This window comes from Manacus candei, unplaced genomic scaffold (genome assembly GCF_025592945.1).
Source record: "Manacus candei isolate 608988 ecotype Guabito, Panama unplaced genomic scaffold, ASM2559294v1 h1tg000049l, whole genome shotgun sequence".
Taxonomy (NCBI): Eukaryota; Metazoa; Chordata; class Aves; order Passeriformes; family Pipridae; genus Manacus; species Manacus candei.
The window spans coordinates 31,447,323-31,461,057 of NW_026138097.1; the positions used below are offsets into that span (position 1 = coordinate 31,447,323).

The 13,735-nt window shown below is 47.5% G+C and overlaps 1 protein-coding gene across 1 annotated transcript in view; it reads left to right on the forward strand.

Moving 5' to 3' along the window:
* The first annotated feature begins 11,656 nt into the window (after positions 1-11,656).
* LOC127476262 (uncharacterized) overlaps positions 11,657-13,735 on the forward strand; it is a 31,597-nt gene continuing 29,518 nt past the window's right edge. Inside the window, 3 exon segments of the mRNA XM_051798952.1 lie at positions 11,657-11,900; positions 12,759-12,816; positions 13,325-13,542. Of these exon segments, the coding sequence (XP_051654912.1) occupies positions 13,342-13,542 (201 nt within the window). The 5' untranslated portion in view covers positions 11,657-11,900; positions 12,759-12,816; positions 13,325-13,341.

The following is a 13,735-nucleotide window of genomic DNA, read 5'->3' on the forward strand; positions in this document are numbered from 1 at the left end:
TCGCATGGGGAGGGATATTTCTGAAATGGGGGTGGCTGTACCTGAGCAAGGAAGGAGAGCTGGTGTGGAGTGCTGTGCTGCTGCGTCTTACTTTGGAGTCTTCTGCCCCCTGATGTGTCCTGGTCACAAAATCTATGATAGGCAAAGCCGTGGTGGAGGTTGCTCCCCCAGAAAAGTCACCCCTGACTGGGGCACTTTGCCAAGTGAAACTTTGTGATGGGAACAGTTCCAGGCGTGGAGAAGAACATACAGCAATTGACAGGATTTTATTATATGGACCTTACAGTTATTATATGGACTTTACTATTATTATGTGGTTTCATTGTATTCACACTACACAGTGCACAGCCTGGACATGCCCAGGCTTGCCATGAGTTTGCCTGCTCCCTGCTTCCCCCACTCCTCCCCCTTTTGCCCGTGTCCCTATCCTGGTTTGTCGCCCCGCTTGTCTGTCTCATGCTCCGCCCTATGTTCTGGCCCTTTCCCCTCCCGAGCTGATAAAAGACTGCGTGCACGCATGAATAAAGGATTCTACTTGCACCCTCCCTTGTGTCCCGATTCTACTTGCACCCTCCCTTGTGTCCCGGACCCGTGCTCTGCCATGGTCCCATCCCCCCTTCGGACCGCGGCAAAACTTTGCCAATTTTTTACATGTTTGATAGACTAACACTTATTCTGTAACTCTGAGGCTCCCTTTAAGAGCAGAACTGAACTCACGCACAATCACACAGCCCTAGACACCTCACCATCAATGGCAATGAGGGTGGCTGTTTCCTCAAGTCTGTAGGTGGCTCCTTTTGAGCTGTCAACCATTTCTTGCATGAGAAGACACTGGAAAGAATTACGATGCTGCTTCACTTGCCCCAGGTGTGTAATTTTTTCACCATAATGCAGGTAATGAGATCGGCATGACTCTCAGGGATGGTATGAGAGCATGGCAGGCCTCTTGGCATCATTCTGAAGAGGCAGTATGCTGAAATGCTGTGGCCTTCCTTTTGTGGAGAACAGGAAATTTCCAGTGACAATTTCCAAGCGGTAGGAAGGGAAATACTGTAACATTAGTAAAGAGTTAATGTCAGTTACAGTTAACACAGAATGTAGACCAAAGTCAAATCATAGAATCACAGAACCTTGGGTTGAAGGGACCTCTAGTTCTGACCCCAATACCGGGGCAGGGTACCTTCCACTAGACCAGATTGCTCAAAGCCCCCTCCAACCTGGCCTTGAACACTTCTGGTAATGCCAGTTAATAGGTTCCAAGGTCACTCTTTCATATGGTTTAGATTATTCACATCAGAACAGCCATAGGGCTGTTGCAGAGGTACCAATCCAGGGCTCCCTCCCAGCTGTGTCCAGTACGGCTGTACTGTTTACTCCGGCAATGAATAATAGGAAGAAAAACTGGCTCAGGAGCAATCATGTCCTGGCACAAACCCCAGTGATACTCTAGAATTAACTCTAAAAAAAAAAATGCTTGTTGCAAATAAGGTGATAAGTTATATAATTTCTCTCAGAAAAATTATTCTACACAGAAAACTGACATGCTTTCATTCACCTAACTGTAAAAAAAACCACCATTTTTTTAAGAAGAGAAACGTTAATTATGAATGGCTTAGGCCATTGCAGAAAAAAAAGACATACACTTATGGGAAGTGAAGAGTTTGCTTTTCTGCAGTGTTTCTATTGAGATGAAGTATGCTGGTTAGCATATGACTAACTCATTCTTTTGGTAGGGAAAAAAGTGTAGAAATTATATACCTTATTACCATACAATATGTCTGTGATCATGACTTTTAAAGCTGGCATAAAATAGAAAAGAGGCCTTTCTTAATCATCACTTGGTGTTAATACAAAGGCACCATGAGGAGAAGATGAAACAAACCATTTAAGTTAATATACTCTTGTCAAGCAAGAAGCAGTATGATGGCATGACTCCAGTCTCTCAGAGGAAGGAATTTTTTTGTTCAGTGAAAGCTGATACCTCAGTGAGCCACCCAGCACAAAAATAGGAAATGAAGTTAAGAAATGCAAAGCTCTTCCATTCCTCTCATCTTTTCTCCCTGCATCAATAAATTAGTATCTTTAATTTTATGGGAGTATAGAGAGGAGAAAACAAGACATAGCTTGTCATCAGAGCTTGACAAAACTAGAAATAAGTTCTCTTTTGCTGTCAACGTACAATGACAATTTTCACAGTACTATTTCAGGTATCAGCTCCCTGTAAATACTTCTGTCCTATTATAGCTATGCAATACTTCGGGGTCAGAAAGCAATTGAATGAAAACCTATCCCTTGCTAAAGGAACAAACGGTCAGTGGAGTGCCAGCAATGTCACGTAGCAGATTCTGGATGACATGCATGCCACAGTTCATTTGGATCTCTCAAATTTAAAGGACAATGCACTCTGTGTACTAGTCTGTATTTCATTACCTCATTAGGTAAAAATCAAACAAGGGCTCAATCCTCTCTCAGCAGACTGGTCTAGTTGATAACTCCCTAATTTGTACCTTCATTAATTCACAAATTCATTAGCTGACAAAGGCAGTAACTCACGAATTCACACTCTCAGCCAGTGTACATGTTGCTCTCACTTTAGCTTAATTTTTCTGCTACCACTGAACAGGATTTAGCGTGAGCTGTTTCATAGGCCAAAACCTGGGCAGGAGTCAAGTGGTCACCCACACTCCACCACTTGGTATAGGCTACAAGTCTAGCAAGTCCCACAGTGCAGGGAGGTACTGTTACTCTTCCTGCCTCACTGTGAGTGAAGGTAGAGGAAAGGTTTGAGCGCTTCCATGGGAAAGTTTAGCATCACAGTTTATTATTAGGCAACATGCTTTCAGTGTGGAGATGTTAGCACTAGATCTGGATGTATAAACATGTTAATGGAAAACAAATAAAATATAGAAAAACAATACAATGATCCTGAGTTGCAACCTAAGATGCAATATGCCAGTTGCAGATGGTGCATAATCCATAAAAACGTCTAGCAGTTTGTTCAATTCCTGTTACAATCTTGACAGTCTGGTCAGTATCATGCCTGATAGCAAAAGTCATCTGCTTTTGATAAGAAATTGCTTTCTTATACTTGTTGATTAAAATTTCTACTTCTTCAGTTTGAGAATGAACTGTGTCCCATAATGGTCCTAAGGGTCCTGTCCAAGTTGTCAGCCAATATTCCATCAGCAAAAAAATTAATTAGATTTTTAGCTTCTCTGAAGTTATTTTATCATTACAGAGAACATCACAGATCAAACCAAATGCATATACAACCCAGTTTTCACTGAAGTACAACTATGCAGTTACCACACAGTTAGCCTAAATAGCAGGCACCTGAAATCATATCACTCATACAAAGGCCTTGAATTACTAAATGTTCAGGGCAGTACTGTTTGTGGTTTCCTCATTCTACATCCATGATTAGGTTACCTTTGTTATCCATGCATTTGGTCCCTTGAACTAGCAGTCATATTAGCTACAATAATGGGGAGTGGGTTGTATTGGTAAATGAGTTCCTTTTGGCTTTCCCTATTTATAGTGCAGTGATAAACAGATCCACCCAACAGACTACTTTTGCCTGCTATCCTTAACTTTTCATGAACGGAGTTTATGATACTTGCACCAATCCAAATAACTGCATCCCGAACATCGCAGGATTCCCACTGTGGATCCAATGGGCTTGCAGTTCATATTCATTTATAATAAAGGTTTGCATGGTAACACCAGCAATGGCACTGCTGGTATTTAAAACCAATTTTTGAACACCAGCATACATTTCCTTCAAAAGCTTCTGAAGTTTTGTCCAAGAGTTTAGGCTAATTATCAAGGTGTCAATAGTTGCATCCTTTCAATTTATTATATCCCCAAGTAATGGAAGAGTTCACCATCATCCAGAGATGTGCTTGATTTTCACACAGTGTATCATTTATCAAACAGTATCCCAGAATTCCCAATGCAAGGGTCAGGGTTGTTTGATGTATAAAGCATCCTGACTTTATACATTTCAACATTCTCTCTGGTGATAAAACCCTTACCACAGGGAATCTTAACGAAGGTCAAGGGAATATTTGGTGTACCTGCTAGAGGGACACTTTCCATAGCATGCATGTCAAATGTCATCTTTCACTCATTTGTCCAGGATGTCAGTGGTTCCTATGGAATGAGTAAGAAAACTTATTACTTGGACTGTATCCAAGCCTCCACAATGATAAATTTCACTCCCATAGTAGTTTCCATTGCTGTTTCCTATGTTCCATTCTCTCAAAAGCACTGCAAAGTAACCCAGAGTTTCCCAGCTGATGGATGTTGAATTCTCACCTGATCCCTGGATGCCACACTGAGGTGTTCAAAGCATCCTGCTGGTGCTGGTTCAGTACAGAAAATTGTTCAAAACTTTTAAACAGTGGGCTACCAGTTGCTGTCTGTCAGGATTTTAAGAATTGCATGGCCACTTCCACAATTAGTGCCACCATTGTGCCATTTGATTTTTTAAGCAGTGTGCTTTATCTTTCTCCTATACCATAACTTGGAGTCGCTGCAAAGTCCACTTAACTCCATGGACAAGACACCATTCCTGTAACTAACTTATTTTAAAAATGTGCCCTGTTACCTGATTGTACCTGTTGAGACACTGACTGTGGATGCAGCCCATGCGAGGTAAACATTATCCAAACCGCTCACTACTTCAGTTGTGATCGTAATAACTTTCCACCCCACGGAGGTACGTGTTTGAGTATGACACAGTCTACTTGCCCAATATTTCCAAAGGACTTTTCCTTCCTTAGGGTTTGCTTGTTGTTGACCTTGGACAATAGAAACCTTATTTTCAACATCAAATTTACTAGTTGTCACTATATGAGCTGCTTGTTTCTTAGTAATTAGACACCCTCATCTTCTGGCATGCTGGTGCAGAAGAAACGCCTTGAGTGCCTAATGGTTACATGAACACCATCATTTTCTGGTGGGCTGCTATATGACCTGTAGTAGGATCACAGTTGGCAATACCTTATATTTGCTGCCAATATTTGTTTTCCTATATATTGAGATATGAGGATAGTTTACCCAATTTCCTAACCATTGTGTAGTACTAGCCCATACAGCATAGGAATTGGTGTATATGGCCTGTTCACCATTTCTGAGACTTAATACAAGAGCATAGAGCTCTGCTAATTGAAAAAAAAAACCCAACCTTTTATTTGCTCAGTTACTACAGGTTCTTCAGCTCTAAATACAGCAGCAGCCATTCCTTACCATTCACACTATGTTTAGTTCCTTTCAGTAAACCAGACATCATCTAGGTGACTGGAGTTGAATTCAGGGACATCCTGGACAGAAGCGCGAGGAGGCTCCATGTGTGTATCAAGGCCAGTCTTCGCGAACGAAGATTTGGGAAAGGTCTCTACCCGCGTTTGTTACAAGCGCGCTGGTGATACAGGGCTTTGCAAATGCGGGTAAGGCCTTGGATTTTTTAGGTGAGACACAGTATGCACTGAACTGAGCCCACCCTTAAATCCTAAGGTTCATCTGCCGGGGCCAAGCGAGCTTGGACGGTGGCAGCGAGGTCCTCAGGACGTAGGTTTGTTTTGAGTGACCTTCTCTTAGATGGATGGCCTTACAAGGCTGACGAGCTCCATCTGCCCGGGTTTAGAGTTGTCCTTCTTTTCTGTGTGTTCCGGGGCTCCCCTCTCATCTCCCACGATGGCCCTGTCCGCACAGGAGAAGCTCCCATTCTCTCGCTCCTTTCCATGCCCGGGGCCGGGCTGCCGCACACGCACCCGGGGCCGGCCCGGGCCCACGCCGCAGGCTCCATGTATTCCATGGGCATTCCTATATGCACCACATTTTCAGTAACTTTACTCTCCTTAGCTAAGCCAGCTATAGTTTCACAATGATAGACATACAGTCCTCACCTCTCTACAGGGGTCTTACATGCCACATCCAAAGGTACTGGTTTACCTGCAAGCATAGCTTTAAGAACAGGTATTGGCAGTGTAATTTTATGTTCCTTCCCTGGGTCAAAGGTTCAGTCACTGCCAGTCCTTTGCAAGCTAAGCTGGTAACAGCTTTTCAAAAGTGAAATAATAGTGCTTATCACTGCCACATGCACACATATACTGCCCAACAGTGACCTCGTGTGGCAATGGAAATGTCTCCAGTTCTTTAGACAGTACAGCGATGGTCAGGTTGATTAAAATGAGCACTAAGGGAGTAAATGTATATAGTGGAGTACCAGCCAGGTGGAAGCAAATAGGTCCCTATCTGCTTCTGGTACATATCATAGAATCACAGAACCAGAGAATATCAGGCTGGAAGGGACCTCAAGAATCATCTGGTCCAACCTTTCTTGGCAAAAGCACAGTACAGACAAGAGGGCCCAGGCACTCTGTCCATCTTAAAAGTGTCCGATGTTGGAGAATCCACCACTTTCCTAGAGAGATGATTCTGATTGTTCTCACTGGGAAAAATGTTCCTCTTGGGGTGAACCAGAATCTCCCCAGGAGTAACTTGTACCCATTATCCCTCATCTTTTCCATGTGATTCCTTGTAAAAACAGACTCTTCATCTTCTTTGTGGCCATCCTTTAGATACTAGAACATGGTGATAAAGTGTCCTCTAAGCCTTTTTTTCGCAAGGCTTCTCTCACACACTTCTCTCAGACTTTCCTCATATGTCAGGCTTCCCAGACCTTGGGTCATCTTTGTGACCCTTCTCCAGACTCTCTCCAACCCATTTTCGCATATTGGGGACCAAAATTGGACACAGTATTCCAGATGTGGCCTGATGAGTGCTGAATAGAATGGGATAATGACTGTCTCTGCTGGTGATGTCCTTCTTGATGTAATCCAGCATCCTGTTGGCTTTCTCTGCTGCAGCAGCACACTATTCACTCAGATTGAGCTGCTTGTCCACCAGGAACCACACATCTCTTTCCACAGAGCTGCTCCCTGTTTGGGTAGATTCTAGCCTGTGCTGCACTTCTGGATTATGTTTTCCCAGATGCAAGACCTTACACTTGTCCTTGTTAAACTTCATAAGGTTCTTGGTAGCCCATTTTTCCAGCCTACCCAGGTGTTCCTCCAGGGCATCTCCTTTCCAAAGGATCCACTTCCCCACTCAGTTTGGTGTCATTGGCAAAATTCAATGGGGTAAAGAAATGCTTCTGGAGGGGAGATACACAATCTCTGTGGCTTGCTGGCTGTTGAACTGTAAGGGCACAGGCTGAACCTTCTCTCGAGAGGGAGTAAAGAACAACATTAGCACAAGTACCAATGAGATGGTGGACAGGAGGAATGGGCATTCATTATGTCCCTTCCACTTCCAAAGAATTCCTCTCCACTCCCACAGATCTGAGGTCTGGACACAGCTTTTGTTGCAGCTCCTTATCCGGCTCTGAAACCAGAGCCCTTTGTGCCTAACAAAATGGTGCCAAATGCTACCCTTCCAGGTGACCCCTGGTGCACTTGGCGAAAACTCTACAACCAACTCAAGCTTGTGCAGGACCAAGCTGATCCTCTAGCCAGGAATGCCATGTGCAAGACCTGCAGTCCTGGCTGCTGCTCTTGAATCTGCTGCTGAACTGCACAGGTGCAGCCAGCTTCAACATTCTTTTCCTCCTTGCTGTGCTGTAGGAAAACAAAGGCTCTCAAGACAGAGACCCTGGTGCTGTTTGTCAGTCTGTTCTCTTTTGATGTTTCTCTCTACAGCTCACACCTGGGGGTGTGCTTTAGGAGATCCCCAGGGCTCTGTTCTACCTTGGCCCACTTCCCCTGCTGTGGCCAGAGGAGCCCAGCCAAGAGCAGAAAGCTGCTGGCAGGGGTATTCCAGTGCCTCAGAGGAAGTGGGTGTGGGGCAACAAAGGGGGGACTTATCTTCCCCAGATGGGCTAAGCCTTCTCTGAAGCTGAAGGAGAAGCAATGGCCAACCTCACCCGCCCCAGGGAGTTGAGGAGCTTCTGCAGGACCAGGAGCATGTTGCAGGGAGAGGAATGTCTATCTTCTGCAGCATCTATAGCAGCACCCTGACTACAGAAAGGGGAGCGGGCACCCTGAGGCCTGACCCTGTCTTAGACTGAGTTCCAAGCATAATTAGAGCTTTGGCATGTGTCTGACAGGTGTTTACCACGTGGGACAACTTGGTGGAGAAAACCTCCAGAGGACAGCAGCAGTGTGCTGGGCCTGTGTATCCTCCTGTGTTCAACCCCTCCAACAGCAGGGGATGTTGGGGTTTCTTCAGGTCAAGGCTGGTTCTGCCAGCATAACTCCAGAGCACATAGTGCCGCTCATTCACAGCCTGTGGCCAGGACTGGGTACAGTGGCCACCCTAAACGTTCAGGTGAACGTCAGCTGGACCCAGCACCAGTGTCTCCACAGCCCGTGGTGTTGCACAGCTGGCAGAGAACTGCGTCAGCTCCAGGAAGAGTCTTGTCACCTGTGAGGCGTGCTCCCCCTGCCACAACCTGACCTTTATTTCCCAGTGAGAAGGGGGAGTAAACCAGTGACACAAGTGGCAGTTGTTTGTCATGGACACATCTGGTGGTGATGGCTGTATCCACCCAAAGTGGATTCAAGGGAGATAGAGAACAACACCATGGCCAGTGGCCAATCTGAACAACACACCGCCCTAACCACAGTACCACTCCAGGTCTGACTGCACCAAGGCTGGAAGAAAAAAACATCTGTAGTCGGTGTGCAGATATGATCATGAGTCATCCTATTCCATAAATAGTGGGCAGCCCTGGGCCTGTTGAGCTCTCCTGCACAGCGGTGGGCTGCATGCCAGGATCTTCCCTTGAGTAGGGACAGCTCTAAAGGGGACTCCTCAAGGTCAAAGAAATTTTGTCTGTCCTCTCTGCAGTAAACACTCGAGTGTACTGAGTGTTTTTTTGTTAAGTCACTGTCACGCTTGCCACTGAACTTTGTTAACTCATTCTTGTATCAATAAAATCCATTGTCCCTTCTTTGGAGAGTGAAGTATAGGACTCCATCCATGATGGCAGCATAAAGGCCATTGCCAAGCGTGCCCTCCAGGAAGCTCAGGTCCCAGGCTTTACTGGAGGTGTAAGGAAGGGCACACTGCAGAAGGCTTGACGCAGAGATTTCTCTCCTCTCTCGATCGTGTATCATCCTCTAGTTCCCTGTCACAGCCATCCAAAAGGCTGGTGCTGCTAGAATAGGCCCTGTGTATGGCCACACTTCCTTTTCCTGTTGCCTCACACTTCCTAGTAGGGGAAGAGAGTACTGTGGCAGGAATTAGAGTTGCCTTAGTCATACCTTTCTCTCCATCCAAGTCTTGGGCCCTCCTCAAGGGTGTAATGTAAAGAAAGAACTGTCTCAGCAGTCTGTATTTACACCTGCTACTGCAGATCTGGTCTCTGCAGCAGTGCTCTGTCAGGAGCCTCATGGCAGAGAGGAAAAAGCCATTCATCTCATCTTCTTGTTTCAGAAGGAGCCCTCTGGGTTCCAGAACTACCTCAGGCTGCAGGTGCTGGGCCATTGAGGAACCTGAGCCATGGTTCCTGCCTGTATCGAGTCAGGTCCCATAGGGATCCTGCCAAAGAAGGGGTCAGGTCAGTTTTATCTGGCAATAAATCCTATTTATTTTCCCCAGATTGAGTGTGAGCCTGTTGTGCCTGGGATGCAAACAGGCAGGAGAGCACGGCTGGGGTGGGTGGGAGGTGGCTCTGATGGCAGCTGGCAGCACTTGGAGGGAAGCACGTATGGAAGGCAGGATGGCAGATGGGGCAGCACAGAAACAGCTTGGTATGATGGTCAGGAACACAAATAGTCAAAGGGAAGAGATGAGAGTGCTCTTGGCACCAAAGAGAAGCACCAGGAAAGGAAGCTCGGTCATTACAGAGTGGGTGGGGGCGAGAGGGGGTTGGAAGCCCAGAGTGGTTTTGTCTGGAGAGACACGAAAAGCCCAATTGTCAAAAGTAAAGTCAAGGGAAGTTCCAGCTCCGTCAGTCAAAACCAAGCTCAATTCAAGCGCTCTTCAGCCAAGGGAGAAGCAGTGGCTGACTGTGCCTGTCCCAGGAGATTGAGGAGCTTCTGCAGGACCAGGAGCACATTCCAGGGAAGGAAATAGCTGGGAGCAAAGTGCCTGGGCGGCACAGCCCTTGGGTCATGGGGACTGTTCTGCTTCCCACCCCTGTCTTCCAGCTAACGGTCCTGGGTATCCTGGGAACAACTGGTCTTACTATTAAGACTGAGGCCAAGGAGGCATGATGTAACTTAGCCTTTTTCTCATCCTTGTCACTATGTTTTCCCCCCTATCCAATAAAGAATTGGAGACAATTATGAAAAATTTGGAGAAAATAAGAAAATTTGTGGAAATACTGAGGAAAATCAGGGGGAATTAGGGTGAAATAGAGGAAATAAAGGGAAAAACAGGGAAATTGGGGAAAATTAAGGGATATTGGGGCAAATTATTGGTGGAATAAGAGGAAATTTGGGTAAAGTAGTACAAATGATGGGAAAAAGATAAAAAATTGGGTAAATTGGGGAAATAAATTTCAGTTAGGGGGAATTAGAAACATATTCAGGGAAAATAAGGAGAAATTGGGGATTTTGGGGAAAATTAGAGTGAATTGGGGCAAATTTGGGGAAATAAGATACTTTAGGGGAATCAGAAAATGTATAAAAATTTAGGGAAGCGTAGGAGAAATAATGGAAAAATTAGGGAAACTGGGGCAAACTGAGGGAGAATAAGGGGAAATTTAGGTGAAAAAAGGGCAGAGTAAGAAAAATTTGGGGAAATCTGGGGATAATTAGGAGAAATTAGGGGAAATTGAGGGAAAGTTAGCAAAATAGGGGAAATTAGAGGGAAGTTGGGTTAAACAAATTTGGTGGAAACTTAAGGAAATCAGGGGGAAACAGGAAATTTAGGAAAATCAGGGGAAAGACAAGGAAATTTGGGGCAAATTGCAGGAAAAATGAGGAAATTTGGAGAAACCTCAGGGGACACCAAGAAAATTTATGGTAAATTGATGAAAATTTGGGGGAAACAGGGGGAAATCAAGGAAATTTGTGGCAGATTGGGGGACATTTAGGAAAATCAAAGGAAAACAAGGAAATCTGGGGAAAAATCAAAAAACTTTGGGGGAAATTGGGAAAATTAGGGGAAATTCAGACACCTGAGTCCCCTATATGGGGTCTAAAGGCATCTATGGGGCCTGGATGTCTGGGTCCCCCTAGCTATTCTTAGGTGAGTTATGGGGGTCGAGAGGGGGGGAAGGGGGACCTATAGGGCCAGCCCCATATATGGTTATGAGGTGAAGGTGCCCCACAGCCCCATTGGCGTCACAAACTGATCAGATGTCAGGGGTTGGGGGGGGGCATGTCCCAAAAATATCCCATTGTGGGGGGAGGGGGAGGGAACAAAGGGATGGGAGGAGGGGCCCAGATTCCTGAGTTCCCTCGAGGGGGAAGGGGGGTCACACCTGTCCTTTGTCTGTCTGTCCCCTCCTCCACCCAGGGGGGACTCAGGCATCTGGGCAAGCCTTTTGGTTTGCCTCATTCATCCCATAATAAACCACGGGGGGGGGGGGGGGCTACAGGGGGCCCCTACAGGGCTGAGAGGGGGGTGTCCTATGGGTTTGGGGAAGCCCTATGGTGATTCTGTGGGGCTGGAAGTGGGTGTTATGGGGGAAGCTATAAGGATTCTATAGGGGAACATATAGAGGTCCTATGGGGCTGGGAGTGGGTCCTATAGCACCATGGAACTGGGGGCGGGGGTGTCCAATAGGACTGAGAGTGAGCCCTCTGAGGCTGGAGGGAATTACAGGGGTCAAATGGAGAGAAATATGGGAACCCTGAGGAGAGTCCTATGGACTTCTTATAGTGCTAAAGGGGTGTCCTGTGGGACTGGGGGAGACCTATGGAGCTGAAAGTGTGTCCTGTGAGGTAAGGGGGAACTGTGGGGATGAGATATGTGGGGGTGAGATATGTGGGGGCTTCTGTGGGGCTGGAGGATGACAAAGCAGAGGGGGGGCCCTATGGAAGTGGGGAGTGCCCTGTAGATCCATAGGGGTCACCGTGTCCCCATGGGGCAGTAGGGTGGCCTTGAGGTCACCTGTCTGTCCATGCCCGCCCTCCCCCCTTCCCAGTGACGCAGCTGGGGGGGGAGGGGGGATATAAGGGGGATCCCCCAGCCAGTGCCTGCAGATCCAGGGGCAGGTGGGGCAGGGGGCACTGGGAGCACTGTGAGGGTCTGGGAGGGGGCTATAGGGGGACTGGTGCCAATTGTAAGGGACTGGGAAAGAACTGGGCCAATGTGGGAACTGGGAGGGACTGGGAGGAAACTGGGAGGGTCTATGGGGGAACTGGGAGGGACTGGGAGGGTCTATAGGAGAACTGGGAGGGTCTATGGGGAAACTGGGAGGGACTGGGATGATACTGGGAGGGTCTATAGGGGAACTGGGAGGGACTGGGAGGATCTATGGGGAAACTGGGAGGGTCTATGGGGGAACTGGGAGGGACAGGGATGATACTGGGACAGTCTGTAGGGGAACTGGGAGGGACTGGGATGATGCTGGGAGGGTCTATTGGATAACCAGGAGGGACTGAAATGATATTGGGGGAGGGTACTGGATAAATCCTAGGGGGATATTGAAACTTGCTAAGCAGTACTGGGGTGGGGGGGTGAGTGGGATGGTGTGTGCTGGTGTACTGGAGAATTATTGGTGGGGCTTGGGGGGATGCTGGGATATACTGGGACATACTAAGACATACTGAGGGGGGGGTTGCTGTGTTCTGGACCAGGACCAGAGCCCCCCTGAGTCTGCACTATCATCCCCTGACTCGGAGACCACTGAGAGAGGTGGGACTGGGTACTGGGAGCACTGGAAGGAACTGAGGGGTGTCTGGGGGAACTGGGAGGGACTGGGAAGGATGGAGAAGTACTGGGGCATACTGGGAGGTGCTGGGGTGGGGTAAAGGGTAGGCAGTGTGAGGCACTGGGGAAACTCAGCTTAACTGAAAGGAACTGGGAGCACTAGGGTGGGTACTGGGACTGCCAAGGAGGAATTGGGATGGAGATAGGGACAACTGGGAGGAACTGGGAGCACTAGAAAGTAACTGGGAGCAGTGGAGAAGAATGGGGGAGGATGAGACCACCAAGGACGGACCTCAGATGGGGCTGACTGGGAGGACTGGGAGCTCTGTAGAGGAACTGGGAGCACTGGGGAGGAACAGAGGAGTCAGATCAACCATGAGGAACTGGGGCATCTGGAGAACAGTGGATGATGAAACAAGGAAGGAGTTGGGATGGGGTCTACTGGGAGGAACTGGCAGCACTGGGAGGGTCTGATCCCTTCTGCCCCACACAGCCTCACCCAGCACCACCATGCCTGACGTGGAGATGGCTGAATTTGGGGAGGCCGCCCCCTATCTCCGCAAGTCGGAGAAGGAGAGAGTGGCTGCCCAGACCCGCCCCTTTGACCTGAAGAAGGACATCTTTGTTCCTGATGAGAAGGAGGAATATGTTAAAGCCACCATCGTCAGCCGTGAGGGCTCCAAGATCACTGCTGAGACCGAGCATGGCAAGGTGGGGGGACCCCAGCCAGACACGAGACATCAGGACCTCAAAATAGTAACTCCATCCCACATGGGACACAAAGAACCCAACTCACCTTCACTAGAACCCAAGAAACATCTAGACCTCAACATACCTTCACCAGCACCCACTGGATTCTCAGACCCCACAACATCTTCTCTAGAACCCAGGAAATATCTAGACC